General features: G+C 48.4%; 1 protein-coding gene across 2 annotated transcripts; it reads left to right on the top strand.

Moving 5' to 3' along the window:
• The first annotated feature begins 140 nt into the window (after window positions 1–140).
• Window positions 141–14,899, top strand: LOC122380023 (hepatocyte growth factor-regulated tyrosine kinase substrate-like). Of its 2 annotated transcripts, XM_043362756.1 has the most exons (16): window positions 163–447; window positions 1,239–1,323; window positions 2,063–2,186; window positions 2,464–2,601; window positions 4,729–4,878; window positions 5,328–5,452; window positions 5,893–6,010; window positions 8,921–9,022; window positions 10,128–10,232; window positions 10,681–10,902; window positions 11,263–11,473; window positions 11,906–12,090; window positions 12,430–12,607; window positions 12,963–13,229; window positions 13,526–13,715; window positions 13,755–14,899. In XM_043362756.1, the coding sequence occupies exons 1-16, from the start codon at window positions 408–410 to the stop codon at window positions 13,852–13,854; spliced, it is 2,340 nt and encodes a 779-aa protein (XP_043218691.1). In that variant the 5' UTR covers window positions 163–407; the 3' UTR covers window positions 13,855–14,899. The 2 variants fall into 2 exon arrangements, with proteins under 2 accessions (XP_043218690.1, XP_043218691.1); XM_043362755.1 differs by having other exon boundaries at window positions 141–447; window positions 13,526–14,899.
• Window positions 14,900–21,152: the final 6,253 nt, after the last annotated feature.

A 21,152-nucleotide genomic window follows, 5' to 3' on the forward strand; every position in this document is an offset into this window, starting at 1 on the left:
GTCCTAATATCAATCTTTACCATAATAAAGGTAACATATTTTTACAAAATATCAACTGAAGCTCTAACTAACTATTTAATTCGATACAAGTAAAGTAATTCCTGGACTTGATGAATATGTCACAAAACCGTCTCATATGTCTACAAAATTGACAATGCAAATGCTGCCATATTGACATCTTCTCTGTGTGCGTTTTTTATTCGCAAATGTTTACCTACATGTCTATATTGATATTATTCGTGAATTGAAATAGCGGCTACCGCTTTGAGTTTCATCGACGTGGCCGAGACCAAGGCCGCCGAGACAGTGAGGCTACGCTAAGAAACCATTTGGCTGCCTGAGTCGCGAGTATCAAAGCTTTTGCATTGTATTGCATTTTTACAACTTAAGGCATTCAAGAATCAACCATGCTTAGGTCATCATCTTCGATATTCGACAAACTCCTCGGTAGGTTAAGTAGGCCATGGTTAAGTATATAACATTTGAAATAAGTGATTTAAATGAAACTCCCATGCTCATTCCTGCATAATGATATGTAACAACAATATTGACGGCCTGAGGGCTTAATCGGGCTTAATTTGTTGAGGAGCGTCATTGGTTTGCTGGTTGATGGCATATCTGGCACCCCATACAAGTTCTCTGTGTGATTTTTTTTGTATGAATTTGATGTATTGCAGGTAGATGGTGGCACACTTCTCTTGGGACTGTGCCAGAGGGTCATCGGACTCCTCACCATTTAACAGGATAACAACCTGGCCAACTGGCCTGTGCTTCCCGATCCAGCATCCTGATCCTGAACCTATTTGCCACTGGCTTACCAGTTGGCCACTGTACTGTCTTGGCCACAAGGCCAAATATGTACATAGTTTGCCAAATAAAGATTTATGTGTGGTGACCATGACCCTTTGGCCTTCCTTGCCAGCTCAAGAGTGTGGCTGTCCAGACCTTGTACTGCCACTGAGTCATAAGCACATTGGGCGCCAGCCTCCATTTCCACTTAGCTGAGCCACAAGGAACTGTCCTAGTAGATAAGCTACAGACAATTTAACCTATTAGATATATATTAAATGGGTCCTTAGTCCACTCCTGAGCCCTGAATATCTGGCTCATTGGTGCTTTTATATAGGTAGGTACCTATTTAAAAAGGCTGCTCATTAGAAAAGGAATTGAAATTAGTTATCCACTCAATTAGGTGCAACAAGGGCAAAATAATTCAAGCTGTGTGTCATCTGTTTCAGAGAAGGCCACTAGTCATCTGCTTCTGGAGCCTGACTGGTCAGCCAACCTAGCCATCTGTGACCACATCAGACAGGGTGATGTCCAGTAAGTAGACTGAACATGCTGGCTAGCATGTTGCCATGGCTGGAGTGCAACTTGCAGAGAACATCTGGAGAATACACAGATACGTTTACAGAGTCCACTTACCATGACCAATCAAACCCACTAAGCTCAGCAGCCAACTGAACACCATGACAGTTAATAGCCAGCTGAAGCTACTGGATAGCGATTTGTCTACTGAACCCACAGAGACAGCAGTTCTATTAGATATAGCCACTGAATCCCACAGTCACAGAGTGGGGCTGCTCAATAGCAAGTCAGCATTATTGGTGCGGATAGGTGACTTTAGTTCAATTATTTGAAAAGATACTTCTCTGTTATGTCATTGCCACAGCCATTGCTCTGAATTAATTGCTTTTCCAACTCATCGGCAGTTTGGCACCCCAGTTTGAATAACGGAAACTGAATAAAACCTACGGAAACAGTAGGTAGCTGAATAAAAGACTTTTGGAAAGGGAGGAACAAAGTAGTGAAGTGATAATATAATGGAGAGGAGCTGGTCCGTTCAACTTGTTTTTAATGACCAATCTGTTCCCCGATGCCAGGAATGAATGAGAGAATGGAAAAAATGATTGTGCACACCTAAGCTAGCAGACGAGTTCAAGGTGCAGTTGGTTACCTAAGCCCACTGGCACACACCAGATGGTTTATGTTTTATGAAGGCTGGCCTGTCACGGGACCTGGGCCCCTTCACTTCATTATCTAACCTGTTCGACCCCACCAGGGCCAAGTACGCCGTGCTCGCCACCAAGAAGAGGCTCTACCATGAGAATCCGCACGTGGCCGTGCTCGCCCTGTGTGTGCTCGAGGCTATGGTGAAAAACTGTGGATCATCGGTTCATGATGAGGTGAGCCATGCGACGGTGCTGGCGGCATAGGCTCTTGTTGACAGTAGTTCTGAGTGAAATAAGCGATCTTGTCGGCTGTCGCCATAAATATCGCTGAATTTGTCGAAGAGCCATTCTTTAAGATGATTTATCAATATGATAAGAGGCTTGTGCATTTGTTTGTTCCGTTATATCGTGCCCTATTACGACAGATTTTCAACACGTCAGTGGTTAGTTTACACCAGCATTATTGTGCCGAGCCGTACTCTGACGCACCCTTGTGCTTCCTTGTCGGCAGATCGGCCAGCTGGGCTTCATGCAGGAGATGCGGGAGCTGGTGGTGAAGGCGCCAGACATCGTCAAGGAGAAGCTGCTCGAGCTGCTGCAGACGTGGGCGTTCGCCTTCCGGCAGACGCCAAAGTACCGCGCCGTGCAGGTGGGTCTGCCAGTCAGGGCCGTTCAGACGCGGCCGGTCGTCCTCTACAAGCTTCGTCTGTCATTTTTGCACAGGCCGTGCCAGGGATCTACCGGTGCAGATTCGCTATTCATTTGATGCTGGATTTACCGCGGATATGACGGGCCCCAATGTCGGGCGACGGGCGTCGTATGCGCGTCTACTGACTATGAGACTATGAGACCGTCTAACCCAACACGATAGCCTCAGCTTTGCCAAATGTTCTCCAGCCAATGCTTTTTGTGAGCCGGTATTTACCGGAATAGACTCATAACTATATTTTACTGCTACTCAGTTAGAATCTGACAGTACTCCCACGAGTCATAGCCACCATCTCAGTAAATAACTGCTAGTTTTTGGTATTTGTCTGTTCCCTACTTCAGCGGACATCCGATGATGATGACCGTCGCAGACGGCCATCGACCGTTAGCGATCAATGACGGTGGCATATACTTTACTGATCAATCATGTATCTTATGGCGGTGACATTTTATTATCAATGGCGGTGGCAAACTAGAATGTTGACTGTTGAAGTGTTGAGGGTGACGTACAGGTACAGCACATTGAGGCTCCGTTGCGGTATGCATAAAACCTTTGCCGGGGTATGTGCATTCCGGAGGCAGCACTCAGTACTGTTCATGAGTCATACCCCGAATATGGGATCGTAGTAGTACCAGAATAAGATCCTATCCATTCGATGGCCGTTTGATAACGTAACTATCGTTTACGACTGGGGATGGTATGAGAGACTGTTGTCACTCGATATGAGAAGCCTCAGAGCAGCTGAGTGGGGGAGGAGGAGGGGGGGGGGGGTGATACCGCCCGGGCGGTCTGCCGATCTAGCCAGCTGACTGCCGACGCGTACCACCAGGCGAGCTGAACGGAGGCCTTCTTTTTTTAGTGTTATCGAAACAGAGGACGAACACGGTCCACTTGAGACTAGCTCGGAGACTCGTTGCAAAACATTTCAAACTAAAGCACATTAGGTATACTATTAGGCAATGCCCGGGCACTGATTTATCAGCACTTGGTTTGATCGTCGGCGCGGCGTGTTGGGAGGTCGTGCGATACCACCCATGTGCCGGGCCGGTCCTCGATCGATTTAGGCGGGGTAGGCGGGAGCATTGTGGGGCGGCCGACCGACCGAGACCCACCGACCGACGAGTGCCGACAGTACCGCGGCCGGGGCTTCAGTGTAGGCGGCCGCCTGTCACCAGAGCGGCCGTCTGCCCGTGAGCGGTGGGGCCCGTCCGATAGTGCCGCGTAACTTGGTGGGTGACGTGGGGGAGGCGGCGACAGTGACTGGGGGAAGGGGCCGTTGCCAAATACATATAGTGGATCTTTCAGTCAGTCTGACAGTTGCAGTATATGTGGGATTAGTTATTGTTTCATCTGAGGGCTATGCTAGCACATGTTTCATGTTTTTACTTGACTGCCTGTCACATTGATATGTACAGGGTGTCCAGAAAAAACGGATACTATTATTTTTTGCTGTAATTTCGAAAATAAGCACCTTACATTTTAAAATGACACATGCTTGTATTCGCCAAAATATGGCAAAACAGACAGCAGGTGCCACATGGCATGTAAACTCTTTGGTTAGTTGCGGCAGCTCCTCAAAGCAGATACTCAATGTGAGCGGCCTTACGGCGGATCAGCTCCAGCACTAGCACAGTCTGCAGGTGACTGATGGTCATGTTGACCATCTCGGAGGGCAAGCAGACAAATTTCCAACGACGCATTACAGTGCTCATGAGTTTTGCCAAATCTTGCACTATAAGCACATGAATTTGGAACAAAATCGGCACGTGCGTTAATGAATGCGACTTAATTTCCGTAGTATCTTTTTTTCTGGACACCCTGTATAAGTGCACCCGCGAATCGTGGCGGTCGATATCCCTGTCTCCCCACCGTGCCATATACCATTCCCAAACGTTCCGTATCGCACCATTCTTCATCTGAATCGCTATCGCACTGTATCCAACGCTCCAACGTACGGTACTCAACTCCCTATCGTACTTTATGAACTGTATACGTACCGTACCTAACTCCGCACCGTATTATTTCTAACTCTCACGGTACCCGTGCTCCCCCCCCCCCCCTCCTCAGGACACGGTACGTGTGATGCGTGCCGAGGGGTACAAGTTCCCCACGCTGCGAGAGTCGGACGCCATGTTTTCGTCGGAAACGGCACCGGAGTGGGCGGATGGGGAGGTGTGCCACCGGTGCCGCGACCCCTTCAGCACATTTACCAGGAAGGTAGGTGTCTAACTTCACCAAGAGGTTAGCTCCACCCTCACCAGGAGGGTAGGTTAACCCTCGCTAGGAAGGTAGGTGTCTAATTTTACCTAGAGGGTAGCTCCACGTTCACCAGCAGGGTAGGTTTACACTTACTGGAAGGTTGGGTCGCTGGTAGATCGCTCCAGTGGTAAACATCTGCTGCTGCTGCCACCAGGGCCGTGGTCCTGGAATGGCTGACGATTCTGTGCGGAGTTAGCGGGAAATCGGCTGATAAATCTGCATCATAACAATCCTGTCATAACGCTACAAAGTAACGATGCGCTTCATACGTGGATGAACTGTATCGCTGGAGTTATTAAATCGTATTTTTCATAATCGTGTTTCGTAGTCGGCCCATTACGTAGCGTTACTCCGAAGCTTGTTCTGTCGTTCTGACCCTTCCCTTTTCTCGTGTTCTCCTCTGACAGCATCACTGCCGCGCCTGCGGTCAAGTGTTCTGCAGCAAGTGCTCCTCCAAGACGTCCAACATTCCCAAGTTCGGCATCGAGCGAGAGGTTCGCGTCTGCGACTCTTGTTTCGAGCAAATCAACAGGTGGGTGTTGATTGTTGACAGGAACTAATGCTTAGAGGAATGATCCACGCTTAGCGTCATCATAAATTCAGTCGCTTTGCTTGAATGGCTAGTGTTGCTTACTTTGCTGGCGAAAACTTGTCATGCTGAGTGGATGGCTTATTTTGCGGTTAATTTCGAGGATTGGTATTGTTCCCTCGGCTTCCCACTGACTGGAATTTGTGAGTCTACATATACGACATAGTACCCGGGGATTGTGTTGTACCACCATGTCAGTCTAGATTGTGTGACACCGTGCCCGGGGAAAGCCGACAAAATAATTGAGAGGGGTAACGTGACGCAATGCCTCTGGAGACGTGTCTGAGTAACCCGCCGCTCTAGTTAAGCCCTGCGCCATGGACGAAGGAATGTGTGTTTTATCCATGCCTGCGCTTAAATCTGACCTGTGCATACCTTCACAGACCGGGCGGTGGCAGTGGCGGCGGCCCATCGCCCAAGAACAAGCCGGCCGCCTCGTCCACGACTGAGTCGGACCTTCCTCCTGAGTACCTGGCCAGCCCGCTGTCTAAACAGAGTCAGGTACGGAGACGCAGACCGCGGTACCTAAAGGTTGCTCTGGTGTGTATAGTGGGTACGCGAGTCCTGTCTTATTATGGTTATCATGGATGAGTGGTATAAATATGACTGACAATTTTTATGGTCGAGCGTATGCGGTACGGGCTATTTTTTTTTTTTTAACAAATACAGGAATAGTTACGGTTTGTTCTTACCAGCTGTATGACGCGAAGATGTTTGATTCCAATTGGTGAACGTTTGACAGATGATACGGCTTTTGAGGGTATAGATAAAGAATAAAGATACTGTTTATTGGTTCCTTGTATCTTGAATATGTTTCAATGCTAACTTGAGAGACATTATAACAAATAGTAAGAAAACTAGGGTGACCCGCGTGCTCCGCAACGCGAAAAGGGATATTTTCGATCGGCGGGTGTTCGGTTGTTCTTGTGTCGGTTGGGTTATCTATCCATTTCGGTCGATTGCTTTTTGACGGCTAAACGTTTTGGTTTGTGGAAAAAATATCCACCGCATCGAGGTGCCCGTGTCTGATAAGCATGCTTTCCACTTCAGAATCTGTCAAATGTGCTTTATAATTTAGGCGCGTAGTTTTATGACAAATTAAAGGCGTAGATAATTTTCACTAAAAATCGTTTTGCAGAGGTTTGAAACATTTATATTTTTAAGAATACTGTTGCTTGTCATGCAAACGTGATGATTGGATCTTGGAGAGAATTGAATGCTCTTTCCAATGATAGCATTTTCAATTGTCAAACGTATCAGGTTAACCCGCGCCCTGCTGGGGGGGGGGGTGTTTGAACACCCCCCCCCCCTGTGGTTTTTCGCGAATATCTCAAAAACGGCGGCGCGGAGCGCCGCCGTTTTTGGTATACCTTATCATACATCAATTCTACACATGTTGTGAAAATTTCAGACCAAGGTCATTCAAGGTCAGGTCACCAGGTCACTTGAAGTGACCTCACCTCATAAAAAGTTTCAATGTCTGTCATAGCTACACCGAGTGACCGATCGCTTTGAAACTTTCAGCGATTGCTAAGAGCAATAGCATGTACAAAATGTATATCTCAGAATTTTGATATCGATGACCTAAGGTCAGGTCAATTTTGCGACCTCCCCATTATAAGTCAATGGGAGAAAATTGAAATGCGCCTCTTTTGGACGAAAGACATTATAAACACTCCCAAACACTGAATTACAAGTGGTTTAGACACACTGAACATGAAAATGGTGTCCGTGACCCCTGTTTATGCCCTGAGGTCATCTTAGGTCACGAATAGTATCTAACAGTTTTTCGCAAATAACTTTTGATAGAGGCATGCTAGAGCGATGAAAACGCCTTAGATGTGTTCAGCTCGACGATACGGATCGACTGATATGCAACATGACCCTTTCCGGTCAGGTCATGACCTTGACCTGAGGTCAAATTTTCAAGTTGACCTTTCAAGGTCAAGTTATAGTTCATTCGATGCGTCTTGACGAGAGGAACACGATGCCGGTAAAAGTAAGCTCGTACAAGGCTTGAGTCAAAAGTTATTGCAGAAAAACTGTTTCCGAAAAAATCGGCTATTTTTGCAGTTTTTGCCCCCTGCAGGCAAAACCGTTGACGTTAGGTCAAATCTGAGGAAATTACTCAGAAAGGGCGTTAATAGGGCTATCGAATGCGCTTTTCCGCAGCGCTGTAGCTCTATTGGTTCCCGAGTTATGCGTTGGCTTCTTGGAAATTGTCGACATTCGACCTTGAAATCGGCGAAATTTTGCCTTCAATGACCTCTGGTGACCTGACCTTTGACCTGACCAAAAAATTGACCGAAGTGATTTCCTCATTATTTTTGACGCTCTTTCGAACGCCGCCTTCCGCGTGTCGCTACGTGGCCCAGGAGCCGAGTTAGAAGGGGGGGTGTTCAGACACCCCCCCCCCCAGCAGGGCGTGGAAATCCAGGACCCCCAGCCGGGCGCGGGTTAAGCAGCAAAATCCGTGTAATTATTTAGTGGCACATTTTGGACAAATACCATTTAATTCAGCGATTTTTTCCACATTGTTTTTGATCAATTAGCTTTTCACAATTTTTCCATGAGAGACGGTACATTTTTATTGCTAATAGGCGCTGTTTCAACTCATTCCGTCTGACGATCACCTGAAATTAATATAAATTCCAAAATCCGTCCAAAACGTCCATTTTTCAAAAGAAAGTGTCCTCCCGGTGCACGTGGCGCGTGCCAACCCCTGCACCGCACACCATTCGATAGCCCGTTTGATTCTCTACACGATGCTGTTTTCCCCGTACCGGTCGGGCCCACGGTTACCGAGATATTGCACCGGGACCGGATCCGTGTCGGGCAAATTTGGCTGTTTTCGCCCGTTTTTGCCAGCCGATTAATACATGTAAAGTCTATGACGCGAATTTGCACTTTTTGGGCACGCGCCACGCGCTCGCTATCGATCCGATCGAGCTGAGACCCATCAAAGGCACGTTGTCCATCCTTGTTCTATGAGTTGCGCAAACTTCAGCGCGGTAGGTGCAACGGTGTGACCTGTAACCCGCGCTACGTAGCACCATGTCGCGACCTTCGTAATAGACAGAAACTACGTCACCACAAATAGTAATATAGATTAACCTCACTCTCATTCTATCTAAAAGTAAATTCCGGATTCGAAATAAAACAAACTTTTTGAGAGTTTGTTTTACTCAAAAAGTTTGTTTTATTTCGAATCCGGAATTTACTTTTAGATAGAATGAGAGTGAGGTTAATTTTCTTACTATTTGTTCCTTGTATCGTTAGCATTACTAGATGCAACAATAATCCTTGTCATCGTGCGTCTCTCTACGTCACATGGGCGTCGGAAGACCGTCAGTTCTTAGCCGTGAGCGCTGTGACTATGCTCCCCCTGTTCACGTGTGTTCGTTGCGACAGGCCCCTCCGGCGCGGAAGTCTGAGGAGGAGCTGAAAGAAGAGGAGGAGCTGGCTCTGGCGCTGGCCATTTCCCAGTCGGAGGCAGAGGCCAAGGACAGAGAGGTACGACATCCCCTCCCCCCCCTCTCTCTCTCTCTCTCTCGCTCTCTCTCCCCCTACGCACACAAACACCATAGAAAGGTGGCAATACAATGCTGGATAGTCGACTTATCAAACCTAGCCCAGCTGAGCAGGTCAAACTGCAATACGTCAAGACCGTAACTTTGTGTGAGCGTCGAAACCTGTACGGCCAAAGCTCCAATACGCGATGTCACGCCGTCTCAACTGCGTCCCACTTACTGCGTCACAGATGACGTCACCGTTCGGCGTCATTTTCTCCACGCTCTGCCCGTCCGGGCGTGTATGAGTCATAGTGCTGAGTCATGGTATCAGACCTGTCCCAACTCGCTGCTCCGGGCCGGCCGCCGCTGAGCCGGGGCTGGTGTGGTGTGAACTGCGTGTCTGGAGTGCGATGTTGGGAATCTGTGACCGGCAGCGTGAGGGGGTGAGACGAAAATGGTGCTGTGGCATACTGGTACTGGTAGACGGCTATTTCATTTCAACTTTCGTGCAACTCCGCTAAATTTATCTCGGATGCCATGGTCTGAATATGTCCACGTGTACTTTATTTACGTGTACCTAAATTTTGTGATAATGTGTGGTGACCGCCGACCTGTCCTTTTGAAGGTGCTCTAGTCTGTTGTCCCTTTTCTGTGATTGTGCGGTGACCGCTGTCCAACTATGCCGTGCCCGCTGTCTCATCCTGTGGTCGCGGTTCCATTACTGTCCTGTGGTAATCTGTCGTGATTGTGTGCTTATCGTCGTCATTCGTCACTGCCCGAGCACATTGTTAATGGCTTCGTCACTGCCCAAGCACATTATTAATGGCTTTCTAACAATGCCACGAGCAGGTTTGTTTTTATTCAGTTGCTATTGACTACGACGTTTGATCTCGAAAAAGAATGGCGGTAACGACCATGCTGTGTGTAACTGGCCTTCATGCGCTTATGGTGACGTATAAGAGTATTCCTCCAGTAATACTGCGACCCATCCCATCGGGTCGTAGTGACACCGACACGACATTGTACGACGCCTCGGTGGTAACACAACAACCCAGTCCCACAGTACGACACTACAGTGACCGCTCTTCCCGTCTCTGTCCCGGCAGAAGGCGCGCGGCTCGCGGTCGTACGGCGGCAGCCCGGCCCCCACCAGCTCTGGGACTGGATCCGGGTCCGGTGGTGGTGGTGGCTCGCTGAAGTCGGCGATGAAGGTAGGTGGGCGGGTGGGGGCTCAGGTCTTCAGACTGGGTAGTGACGGTGAGTGTGGAAAATAAGGGATGGAAGGGCTTTAGACTTTGTGGGTTATCGGTTTTAGGCTATGGACTTGAGACCGTGAGTCGGCGTTGGGAGTTATTTCGCTCATAGAAGCTGTATTTTTGCTCTATTGTTTTGCATGCGGTAACTATTACTTTGATGTAATAATTTAATTAGTGATGTTTGATGAAGATATTATTTGTCGGAAGTTGGTCTCATTTTTGCCAATGTGTGTTGTGTCATTTCGGTGCACATTGAGCCTCAACTGTTGATCTATTGTTATTGATACTTCACTCCATTTCCGATAGCTCAGTCCAAGCCAACAGCTGCTGCTAGCACGTCCTTCTCTTTCCTCGCGCTGACCTCTTTATTGATCCCATTCTCTGACAGCCCATCTGTCCCCAGCGCGCTGATGCCGGCTCGGACCGCGACCCCGAGTCGGACCCGGAGCTGGCGCGCTACCTGAACCGCTCCTACTGGGAGGCACGCCAGGAGGAGCCCCGCTCCCCGCCCCCGTCCACAGCCGCCGCCGCGGTGTCCAGCTCGGCACCGGCCAGCACGAGCAGCCAGTCGCCGGCTACCGTCACAGCGGAGAGCGGCGGGACGGAGCCGAAAATGGTCAACGAGGTGAGGGAGGACGGGCTGGGGAGAGGAAATGGAGAACGGGATGAGAAGATGGGTCCTAAGCGGTTGTGTTCATACTGTACATATGTATCGAATGTGAAGACCATCGGGTCATGGACGCTGACTGATTGGGAAGGAAACGTGACTTTGAATAATTTGGTTATCACTGACCCGTATTTTGACACTAGCTGTAACACGATGCTAACTGTCTACTGCGTGATCTGCGCTACAGCCGTGTATCATTTCCTTTGATGTTGTTTCTTCTGTGTGGTCTGCAACATCCATGCGCCCAACACTTCGTGCCCCACACCTTATATCTTCTCTTAACCTGTCACTGACCTGTTGGCTCCTCTACTCCTTCAGACGTACCAGAACGGCGCCTCGGACCAGCAGTTGGACCAGTTCGTCGCCACCATCTGCTCCCAGCTGGAGATTTTCGTCAACCGGATGAAATCCAACTCGTCCCGCGGCCGACCGATCGCCAACGATTCATCGGTGCAGACACTGTTTATGAACATCACGGCTATGCACTCGCAGCTGCTGCATAATATTCAGCTACAGGACGACCAGCGGGGTGAGAGCGGGGAGAGGGATGTGAGAAACGGGCGACGGTTGGTGAGAAGGGTGGTGAGAGTGGTTGGAGGGAAGAGGACAATAGAGCGATGGGTGGATTTCAGCGATGGGAGGCGGCCGGTGAGCGATGGGTCGGTTAGAGCGTTCGGTGGAAAGAGAGCTGGGTGTGTCGCGGCCAGTGTGGAAACATGACGCTTATGCCTCCGTTCACTCATGTAGGACGAACATACGTGCTTATGACTGTTTCTATTTCATCACTACTGTATTCAATGGAACAGTGGCATTCTGGTTCTTCTGATGACCAGTTCAATATTCATTAAATTATGCAATACACCCAGTGTGTTGATACTCTTGTCGTCTCCATAATGATGTTCAAAATGATTGTCCGTGCTGAATGCTGACCTTTTTTATCTCATCCCCTGTCCACTCACAGTGCACTACGAGGGTCTGCAGGACCACCTGGCCCAGGTGCGAGACGCGCGCGCCGCGCTGGACGCCCTCCGCGAGGAGCACCGCGAGCGACTCAGACGAGAGGCCGAGGAGGCGCAGCGCCACAGACAGATGCAGATGATGCAGAAGCTGGAGATCATGAGGAAGAAGAAGCAGGAGTACCTGCAGGTGAGGATGATGAATGGGAAGGGAATCTTCTTACACCGTCATAGTGCGTCCAACATTCATTCTATTCTTGATCTCTTTACAGTACACTGTCCTCTGTGTTCTGATCCCTCCTTCTTCTCTCCAATCCATCCGCTATCTTCATTGTCTCCTCTGTCTCAGCTTCCCAGCCCGTTCTATCGTTCTTTGATGCCGCTGTGTGTCAGTTTCCTGAGAGTCCCCACCCGACCAAAATCTTTGTCCCTGGAGGTTCCTCTCAATCGTTAATATGTTCTTATATTCCATTGCTTGTGTCCTGCTGTGTGACCCCAGTTCCTGACCCGCCGTGTCTCCGCTCTCCAGTATCAGCGTCAGCTGGCGCTGCAGCGAATGCAGGAGCAGGAGCGAGAGATGGCCCGCCGTCAGGAGCAGCAGTACATGTGGTCGTACCCGCAGTACCAGGCGCCGTCGGCTCCCTGGGCTGGGCAGCACCCCGGGGGGCCCGGGCCGCAGCAGCCGCCGCCGCCGCCCCAGCAGCAGGGTCAGTGGGGAGGGGTGAGAGGGTTTCGCATCCAGAAAGTGGCTCAATAAGCTGCAGAGCTAGTCTTTTGCCCTTGTATGTAACGACAAAGCCAGTAGAAGGAAATGAACAGGGCGATAATTGCTCACAAAATCCTCAGTATTTGAAGTGCATTGTGATTCTGCTATTAGATCAGCTGATTTTCATCCCACCAGCTTGCATTTTACGCATGATCTTTGTTATTGAGCTAAATTTGGCATCAGGCTGCTAAATTAAGTGCTCACCTTTTACCATTTAGACTCGTCCTGCTATGGGCTCGTAGTCTAACCTGTCACCCCTCGTTTATCTCTGACGCACTTCCTCCCCCGTCGCGCAGGCTACGGCGCCCCGCCCCCGGAAGGATACGGCGCTCCGGACTCCTACGGACCTCCCACCGACTCATACGGACCCCCTACCGACTCTTACGGCCCTCCCGGCGACTCTTACGGCCCTCCTGGCGACTCTTACGGACCGCCGTCGGGCGGTGGCCGCGGCTACGGGCCGCCGATGGGCGGACCGCCTGGGGGCCCGCCGCACGGCTATTCGCCTTATAACATGCAGGCAGTGGGAGCAGCGCTGCCCGGCGGACCGCCTGGCGAGTATGGTGAGTAAGAGCGAGGTGTGGAGAGAATGGCGAGAAAAGTGACCACATTCGGATAGCTCATGTCACTAATTTGGGTTTATGATAATGACTGATTGATTATTTGGAAGCATGCGCTGTCTTTTTTTTACGTTTTGCATTCCTTGCATTCAAGCGTGACAGCAGGTTTTAGTTTTTTTTTTTATTTCTACGTTTGAACTTTTGCCCGGTCATTTTCGTTCGTTCGCTACTGGACTCTGTGGTGACATCGACACTGAACCGCCCGATGACATTTCTGACGGTGCTGTGCCCGTTTCCAGGTATGCCGCCGCAGGGATACGGTCCGAGCAGCGAGCCCAGCGGCGGGATGGGACAGGAGGCGCCCGGTCAGTCCCAGATGGGCTCACAGGGACAGCTGAACCAGATCCCGGGCCAGGGGGGTCACCCGGGACCCGCGGGCCCTCCTCAGCACGGTCAGAATATGGGCCCTCAGCAGGGCCAGATGGGCCCCCAACAGGGTCAACACGGTCAGATGGGCCCTCAGCACGGTCAGCAGGGTCAGATGGGCCCCCAGCAGGGCCAGATGGGCCCTCAGCAGGGCCCACCGGCGCCGGCCCCGGATGCCCCGGCGCTGATTTCGTTCGACTGAGCGTCCAACACCGCCCGCCGCCTCGGTCTGAGAATGATATGGCTGCACTGTGCGCAGTCTCCTGCCCATGCTGTGTTCGTATTCTTGCGGTAGGTGCCTAGAAAACGGGCTCATCGAAGTGGAAGCTAGCTGCCCTCCTTGCTTAATTATCAGACTACTCGTATGGAAGTGGTTCTTACTATAGGATTCGTAGAGTAGATGTATGGTTGGAATTATATGGAATATCAGTATCTTTATTTAATGTAGGCGCTTCTTGGTTCAGAACGTTCATCTTCAACTATCGTTTAAGATTTGGTGAAAGAACGGCATACGTTTCTTTGATTGTTCTACTTCTTCATTCAGAAAACGTCGGCTGATGTCAGGCTGTTCCTTGTGCAATTAAAGCCTTGTGTGGAAATGGTATGGCATCTGCTCATCGTGCCATAGCCTCGCGCTTTTGGGGAAAATGGTCTGGCGTTGGGAAGAAGTAACACTCTCGATTCTTTTATTCCAAATTTGCGTAACACTGGTCGTGAAGCGCTGACATCTATCGGCAGCGCGATTAGACAGGACATCACGTCGCTGCCACCAGAGTCGTCTTTTCGACCACCGCGTAGCACCAGCCCTGTCGATCTTAGTACAGGCGTTGTGTGTCTAGTGGAGCCGTCGTGCCCGGCCTTTGGAGGCTCTATATCCGTCTGCCGTCTCTGTATCATTCCCTGTTTCGTTTACGTCTATCGTCTCCGTCTTTTCCCATCTGTGTCCTATTGTGACGGTGATTAAAGCTTGTATATGCGGCACAAGTATTAGCGCTTGGAAAGAGATGCCCTATTGCGGTGAGGTGTATGTGTATTTCCCAGATTATCGGCTCAGGTGTGTTCACAGCGGCCAATATAAAAAGGCATCTGACAATGAAAAAGGCAATGAAAAAATGCAATGTAATTTGGGTACATCTGAGACGGTATTCGGTGCAACCACTCAGCTCAAACGCTGGCCTATCGCGTCGTTCATATTATGTAAAACGTATCCTTATTGTATTCTGCACTAATATATTTGGGTCGGCACGGCTTGTGTTTTCTGCTTCGGTACTATTTTGCAATGAGAGATGCGTTTGAAGAGAACCAGGAAGAAGATATTATTGTCAATTGCATTTCATTTTTCACATTTTTAACACATTTTTTTTGCATCTCATTTCATTTCTCATTTCATTTCATTACTGTATGCCTGGCCTATTCAAATACATTAGCCTTAGGGGTGTGGTAATAACTGGTGTAAGCCAGGGTGTAAGCAAGGTGACCACGGTCAAAAACGAATTACCAAGTCAACATTTTGGGATGTCCTCGTTCAAAAAACGGCTAATGCGTGGTTCACACCGGATCCGTAATGACGCCGTAACCGTTACGGACGTAATGAGCTAGAGATTTCTCAAGATTCCCCAAGCATTGTGACTTTTGTAGACGTAGTTGAAATGTGGCAACCAGTCGCCGTAAACTGGCAGCGTCCACCGTACTCGTTACGGAACGTAACAGAAGTTGGGAAAATTGAACTTTTCGGCTCGACCGGCCGCCGTAATGACTTTTATCGACATGTATCTCCAAAACGGTTTGACTGTTTGATGAGCGGTCTTCTTTGGGGAGGGGCTGCATCCTTTCTACCCTGAACTGTGCTATTGATATCACTCATGAGTGCCTGTTACAGCACGTGTCACGTGCGACGAGAGAGGTTCCAAAAGAGCTCGTCATAGCATAACTCGGGAACGGCTGAGTAGAAACGGTTCAATATTTGTTTGTTGTTTTGGCTGGGTGCACACTACACATCCCGTGACTTTAGGACGATTTCGAATTGCCTCAGCGCGTGCGCACGTGCGCACCCTTTTTTCACATCTCGGGATTGGCAGTGCCAATCGCGCCCATATTTGGTATGCTGAATGACATCATGTTTATATGTAAATTGCACAGGTTGACAAAAGCATTGATCTGCACGTGCGCACGTGCGTGCCCCTTTTTCATATCTGGGGATCGGCTGGGCCGATCGCGTTCATATTTGGTGTGCTGAATGACACCATGTACATATGAAGATTGAACAGATCGGCAAAGGCATTGATCTGCACGTGCGCGCGTGCGTACCCCTTTTTGGCATCTTGGGATCGGCTGGGCCGATAGCGCTCATATTAAGTATGCTGAATGACACCAAGTTTATTTGCAGATTGCACAGGTCAGCAAAAGCATTGATCTGCACGTGCGCACGTGCGCACCCCTTTTTCATATCTGGGGATCGGCTGGGCGGAAAGTGCTTATATCAAGTAAGCTGAATGATAACATGCTTAAATATGTAGAATTCACCAGTCGGCAAAGGTATTGATCGGCACGTGCGCACGTGCGCACCCCTTTTTCATATCTCGGGATTGGCTGGGCCGATAGCGCTCACATTTGGACTTTGGTATGCTGAATGACACCACGCATATAAAGTATGCAGATTGCAAAAGTCAGCAAGAGTATTGGTCGGCACATGCGCACGTGCCCACCCCTTCTCACATGTTGCGATTGATTGGGCTGGTCTGGGTAGCGGGTAGCGGTCTGCTCGTGTGCAAGTGCGGACCTTTCTACTTGAGAAAAAAAAATCGTATCAACTCGCCGACTGATTTTTAGGCATTATTTCATGTAGGTATGCCTTCAGTATGTCACAACCTACTTTGTATCTCTTGAGTGACGTACATAAAATTCATGTTCCGTAATTACATTTCACTCGTTTATTTAAAGATAACATTTCCTTCGTAGGCCTAGCCTAGCCCTAATCATGTAGGTATGTTACAGGTCAAGTTCAAAGTCCACAAAATAAATTCCAATACATAGATTCTCGTGCCACGTCTTTTATGCAGTTCTGAGTCAACTTCGCTGCCCATATTGCCCCTGCTAGACTTGATGCTTGGACGGACACTGCACCGCCTCTTCGCAAGCCAATTGAGCAAACTGTACGATGCGTACGTTGATCTTGCCCATGGATAGCAGCAATTCACGAGTGTAGAAAATGAACTTCAGCGTTGACCAGCATGGGCATGTTTTCTTGTTTATGCAAAAAAAGGATAAAAGATTCTCTGTATAGTATCATGCCCACAATTGTAGTTAATTAACAATGATATGCCTCCATACAATTATAAACCACTATGCAAAAGTGATAGGAATAAATTTAAAAAGAAGAGAGCAAAACCAATTAAAATTCTGACGCGCCGATATTAAGAAACAGCTCTTAGCTTTAGCCCATTTTTCGATTGTTTATAAGCAAAATAGTTTTGGCGCACTTGATTCGAAGGACGGCGCTCAACATGGCAATTCCCGGTGCACACCGAATCCGTAACGAATACGGCGTTACGTCGCCAAAAAATGGAACTACGCATGCGCGTTGCATTGTGCCCTCCACTTTCAAGATATTATTTAATCGCCGACGTATTCATTACGGCACGTAACGGTCATTACGGATCCGGTGTGAACCACGCATAAGAGCTTCGGTCCAGACAATTATTTTATCGTTGGCATACAGTAAAATACATACCAAACTCGGCCGGTGATGAATTTTCAAGACCTCAGTCCTTACTGATTTTTGAACTCGGCCTTCGGCCTCGTTCAAAAATTCAGTAAGAACCTCGGTCTTGAAAATTTATTTACACCGGCCTCGTTCACTGTTCAGTATTATATATTACACATTGCAGGGAAACATTCGAGTTAATGATGTATTTGTCGCCGATATTAGTTATGTATAAACACAAGTATTGCACAGAATCACCCTATCACTAGGATCCACCACCCTCCCCATCTTCGAGCCCAAAACATCTCAACCTTGCCTTCAAGGCGCGTCCCTTGCCGATGTTCCGCGGTACCGATAACTTCCGGCTGACGATATACGGTGGTTTGACGACTGCCTACGGTGCAATGGTGCCGCGGGTGCCTGTCATCATATTCTTAGTACCTAACTAACTCTTACCATCGCGAGAAGGGTGAGTAATTCTCTTTCATCAATCTATGCATACAAGACACAAAAAGCTTGAACACAATTTCCTCTTCCTGGCTAGCGGGAAATTCTATTTTAGAAGTAGGGTGGAACATTGGTGAAACTGTCCGCTAGTGAATTTATTTCTCAGAGCTCAGAAGTGGCACACGTGTCCACGGCTCCCTGGCTTCAATCGAACAATGGCGGCTGATCTGCCGCGTGACACTGACGCAATTGAGTGATGTTTCTTCTCCTCGACCTCCGTCACGTCTCAATGTCCCCGCCAGTCCGGTTTGCAGCGGGAAGCCGGTGCGCAGCCGGTAACACGCTCCTTCTGCTAATACGGATATGATGGATTAGGCCTGTTAACAGTCGAGTGGCAGTTTCTCCCAAAACGAGGACGGGTAACAGAGTGCAACGTGTGGTGTGATCACCGCTGGTGGTCCTGGGTTCCTGCAACAGAAGCATTAGATGATATGAAAAAAGTACTATTTCCAAGCAAGGTGGAATTTGAAATTATATTACATACATGTAGTGTCATACTCATATAACTATAAGGTGTCATCCCGCACCGAAGACAGTGTTAACAATTGCTTCACGTGATAAGAGAGTAAATCATCAGATGTCGTTTCACTGATTTGTTAAACGTCTAGACGATTAACAAGCTGTTAAACGTCTAATAGACATTTCGTGTAGTCTGAGTTTTGCCGTTTTTTATATAATATGTATTTTTTACCTTTAACCCTATTCCGGGCGGGGGGCCTTTAAGGCCCCCCCCCCTTCAGGCTTTTCTTGTGCCATTGCCAAACGCCGCAAGACTGAAAGCTCATACTCGGTGACTTTTTCTAAACATTCCTTGCGCACATTTTGACAAAAAAAGTTGCCGGGTCAGTTCAGGTCAGGTCACCAGAGGCGGTTTGGTGACCCACCTCAGAAAAGTTTGCAATCACGCCAGAGCTAGAGTTTTTGACCAACCAATTTCTTCTCTTCAGGTTTTAGTTAGGGTACCAGTGTGTGCAATTTGTGTATCTCTGAATTTTTATATCTGTGACCTGAGGTCATGCCAGACTCGTGACCTTTACATTGCAAGCCTATGAGAAAATATTGAAACGCCTCCTGCTTCGTGTAAACGAGTCAAAACCACCCAATTCTTTCAGTATTATGGAAGATTATCTCATCGGTGATGATCCTAGTGCCGCTAATTGACAGGGGCAACGGGAAAGGTCACCTGAGGTCATGTGACGTCATAAATCGTTTTTCTGTCAATAAATCACGACATGATGGTGCTAAAGACTTGTAAGTGGTACCAAACTGCTCGCCTGGTCTAGGCGCGTCGTTTGGTATGCAGCATGACCATACCCCACAGCCTCATTGATGAATGACCTGACCTTGACCTCGGGTCAAATTTCAAATTGACCTGTAAAGGTCATCGCATGCTTATTTCGCATCGCCTCGACGAGAGCAACAAAAAAATGTATTAATTTTATTTCTCTATGTTTATTAGTTTTAAAAGTTATATACGTAACTAACTGCAAAACATTTTATCGTTGATGACCTCTGGTGACCTCAATATTGACCTGAACTGAAAATGTTTTATGTAAAAGTTGTAGCTCTTTAAACGACCTATCAAACGCCGTTTGCCGTTTGTCGCTGCGATGTGTAGTTTTTGAGATCTGAAGGGGGGCCGAAAAGCCCCCCCCCCCGCCCAGAATCGAACCTTTCAGAGCCCGCCCGGAATTGGATTAAGCGCCCGAACCATATCGGCGGTACGGGATAAAATTATTAAACCGCCCATAGGTAGAAAAATATTTTAAACCCGGCAGTTGCTGGGGTCTTTTGCCACCTCCCGTTTGCTGATGGGGGGGGGGGTGGCGTTAAACGCCCCCAGCCGATAACTCGAGAGCCAATATGGGCGCAGCGAAACGCACCCGCACGAGACGGCAAACGGAAGAACGCGACGAGACGCTTCAGATGAGTACTTTAAAGTTGAATTTTGAGGCCACAGGTCGGGTCAAGGTCAGGTCAAACACCTCAAATCGGGCTTTCAGTAGCATGGACTTCAGAACCTCGCAATGGGTGTCTCTCGTCATAAACTCTGTCAAAACGGTGCACAAGCCTTCATATAAGGCCTACAAGAGCATCAGCTCCATGTAGGGGTCAGTCAAGCATAGGTCAGGGTCAAGGTCAGGTCAACCAGGTAGACACATATCCCCGAAAATCAAAACTGATATTCGCAGCCCGTGACACATGTTTTATGGGCAACTTTGGGCGTAAAACACGAAGGTGACACTCATTTTATCATATGTGTACGGTTTTGGTTAAAAAAGTTCAACTTAAGAAATGCATGTAGGTATCATGGTTGTGGAGTAGTCAAGAGAAATTGCCAAGATTCAGTTCAAGATTTTGGAAAATGCGGAACGATAATAGGTATAAAATCGAAGACAGCCATTTGATTGTACATGGTATTGGCAGTATGATGGCCTTACGGCATGTATGTATCTTTATTCTGTGATTTTATATGATTTTTTGAACATATGCCGTTTTTGGTTGAAAACTCAGAAATCATGAAGTCACTAAACTCTCGATATCTCAAAAGTTTTCCGACCGATTTTTTTTTTTTTGAAACTTTGTCACAATAAACTTCAATCAAAACCTTACAGGTACCCATAGGCGGCGGAACGGGGAGGGCACCGGGGCACCGTGCCCCCTTTGATTTTGGCATTTTAACATTAGCCCTATGGAAAGAAGGGGCTAACTAAGGGGCTAGTTGCATGGAAAGAATGGGACCAAAAGTCGGCAGTGCCCCCCCCCCCTCACTTGAAGGTGTTCCGCCGCTACTGCAGGTACCCAAATTTTCGCGCGCCTGCGGCGCGTCGTTTTTATGCTATAGCGCGGCGAAAAAAGTGTGGGCGTTTAACGCCCTCCCCCTCAGCAATTCGTGGGTTAAAAGATTTGTTCTACTTACTCGCGGTTTAACCCGCGCCCCACTGGGGGGGGGGGCTATTCATAGCCCCCCTCCCGTTTTTCTGCAATAACTTCCAAACCGCTTGACGTATCGACGCCAATCTTTCAGTACCTTCGGCTGCATCAGTTTGACACCTTGTGTCAAAATATGAAATTCGTAGCTACCATAGGTCGGCCGGAAATGACGTCAGAGTGACGTCACGTTCGGGCGATTTCGACGCAAAACATTGAACCACGGCAATCGCTCCCAAGAGCTCAGTTTTAAAGCTAGATCCAATTTCTTTGCATGAAAGGACTCAGAATAGACGGTGCTATCAAACTGATTTCTCGGATTTTCAAAATTTTGAAAATTTTGACAATTATATATAATA

Source organism: Amphibalanus amphitrite, unplaced genomic scaffold, assembly GCF_019059575.1.
Source record: "Amphibalanus amphitrite isolate SeventyFive unplaced genomic scaffold, NRLGWU_Aamphi_draft 000090F_arrow, whole genome shotgun sequence".
Taxonomy (NCBI): domain Eukaryota; kingdom Metazoa; phylum Arthropoda; class Thecostraca; order Balanomorpha; family Balanidae; genus Amphibalanus; species Amphibalanus amphitrite.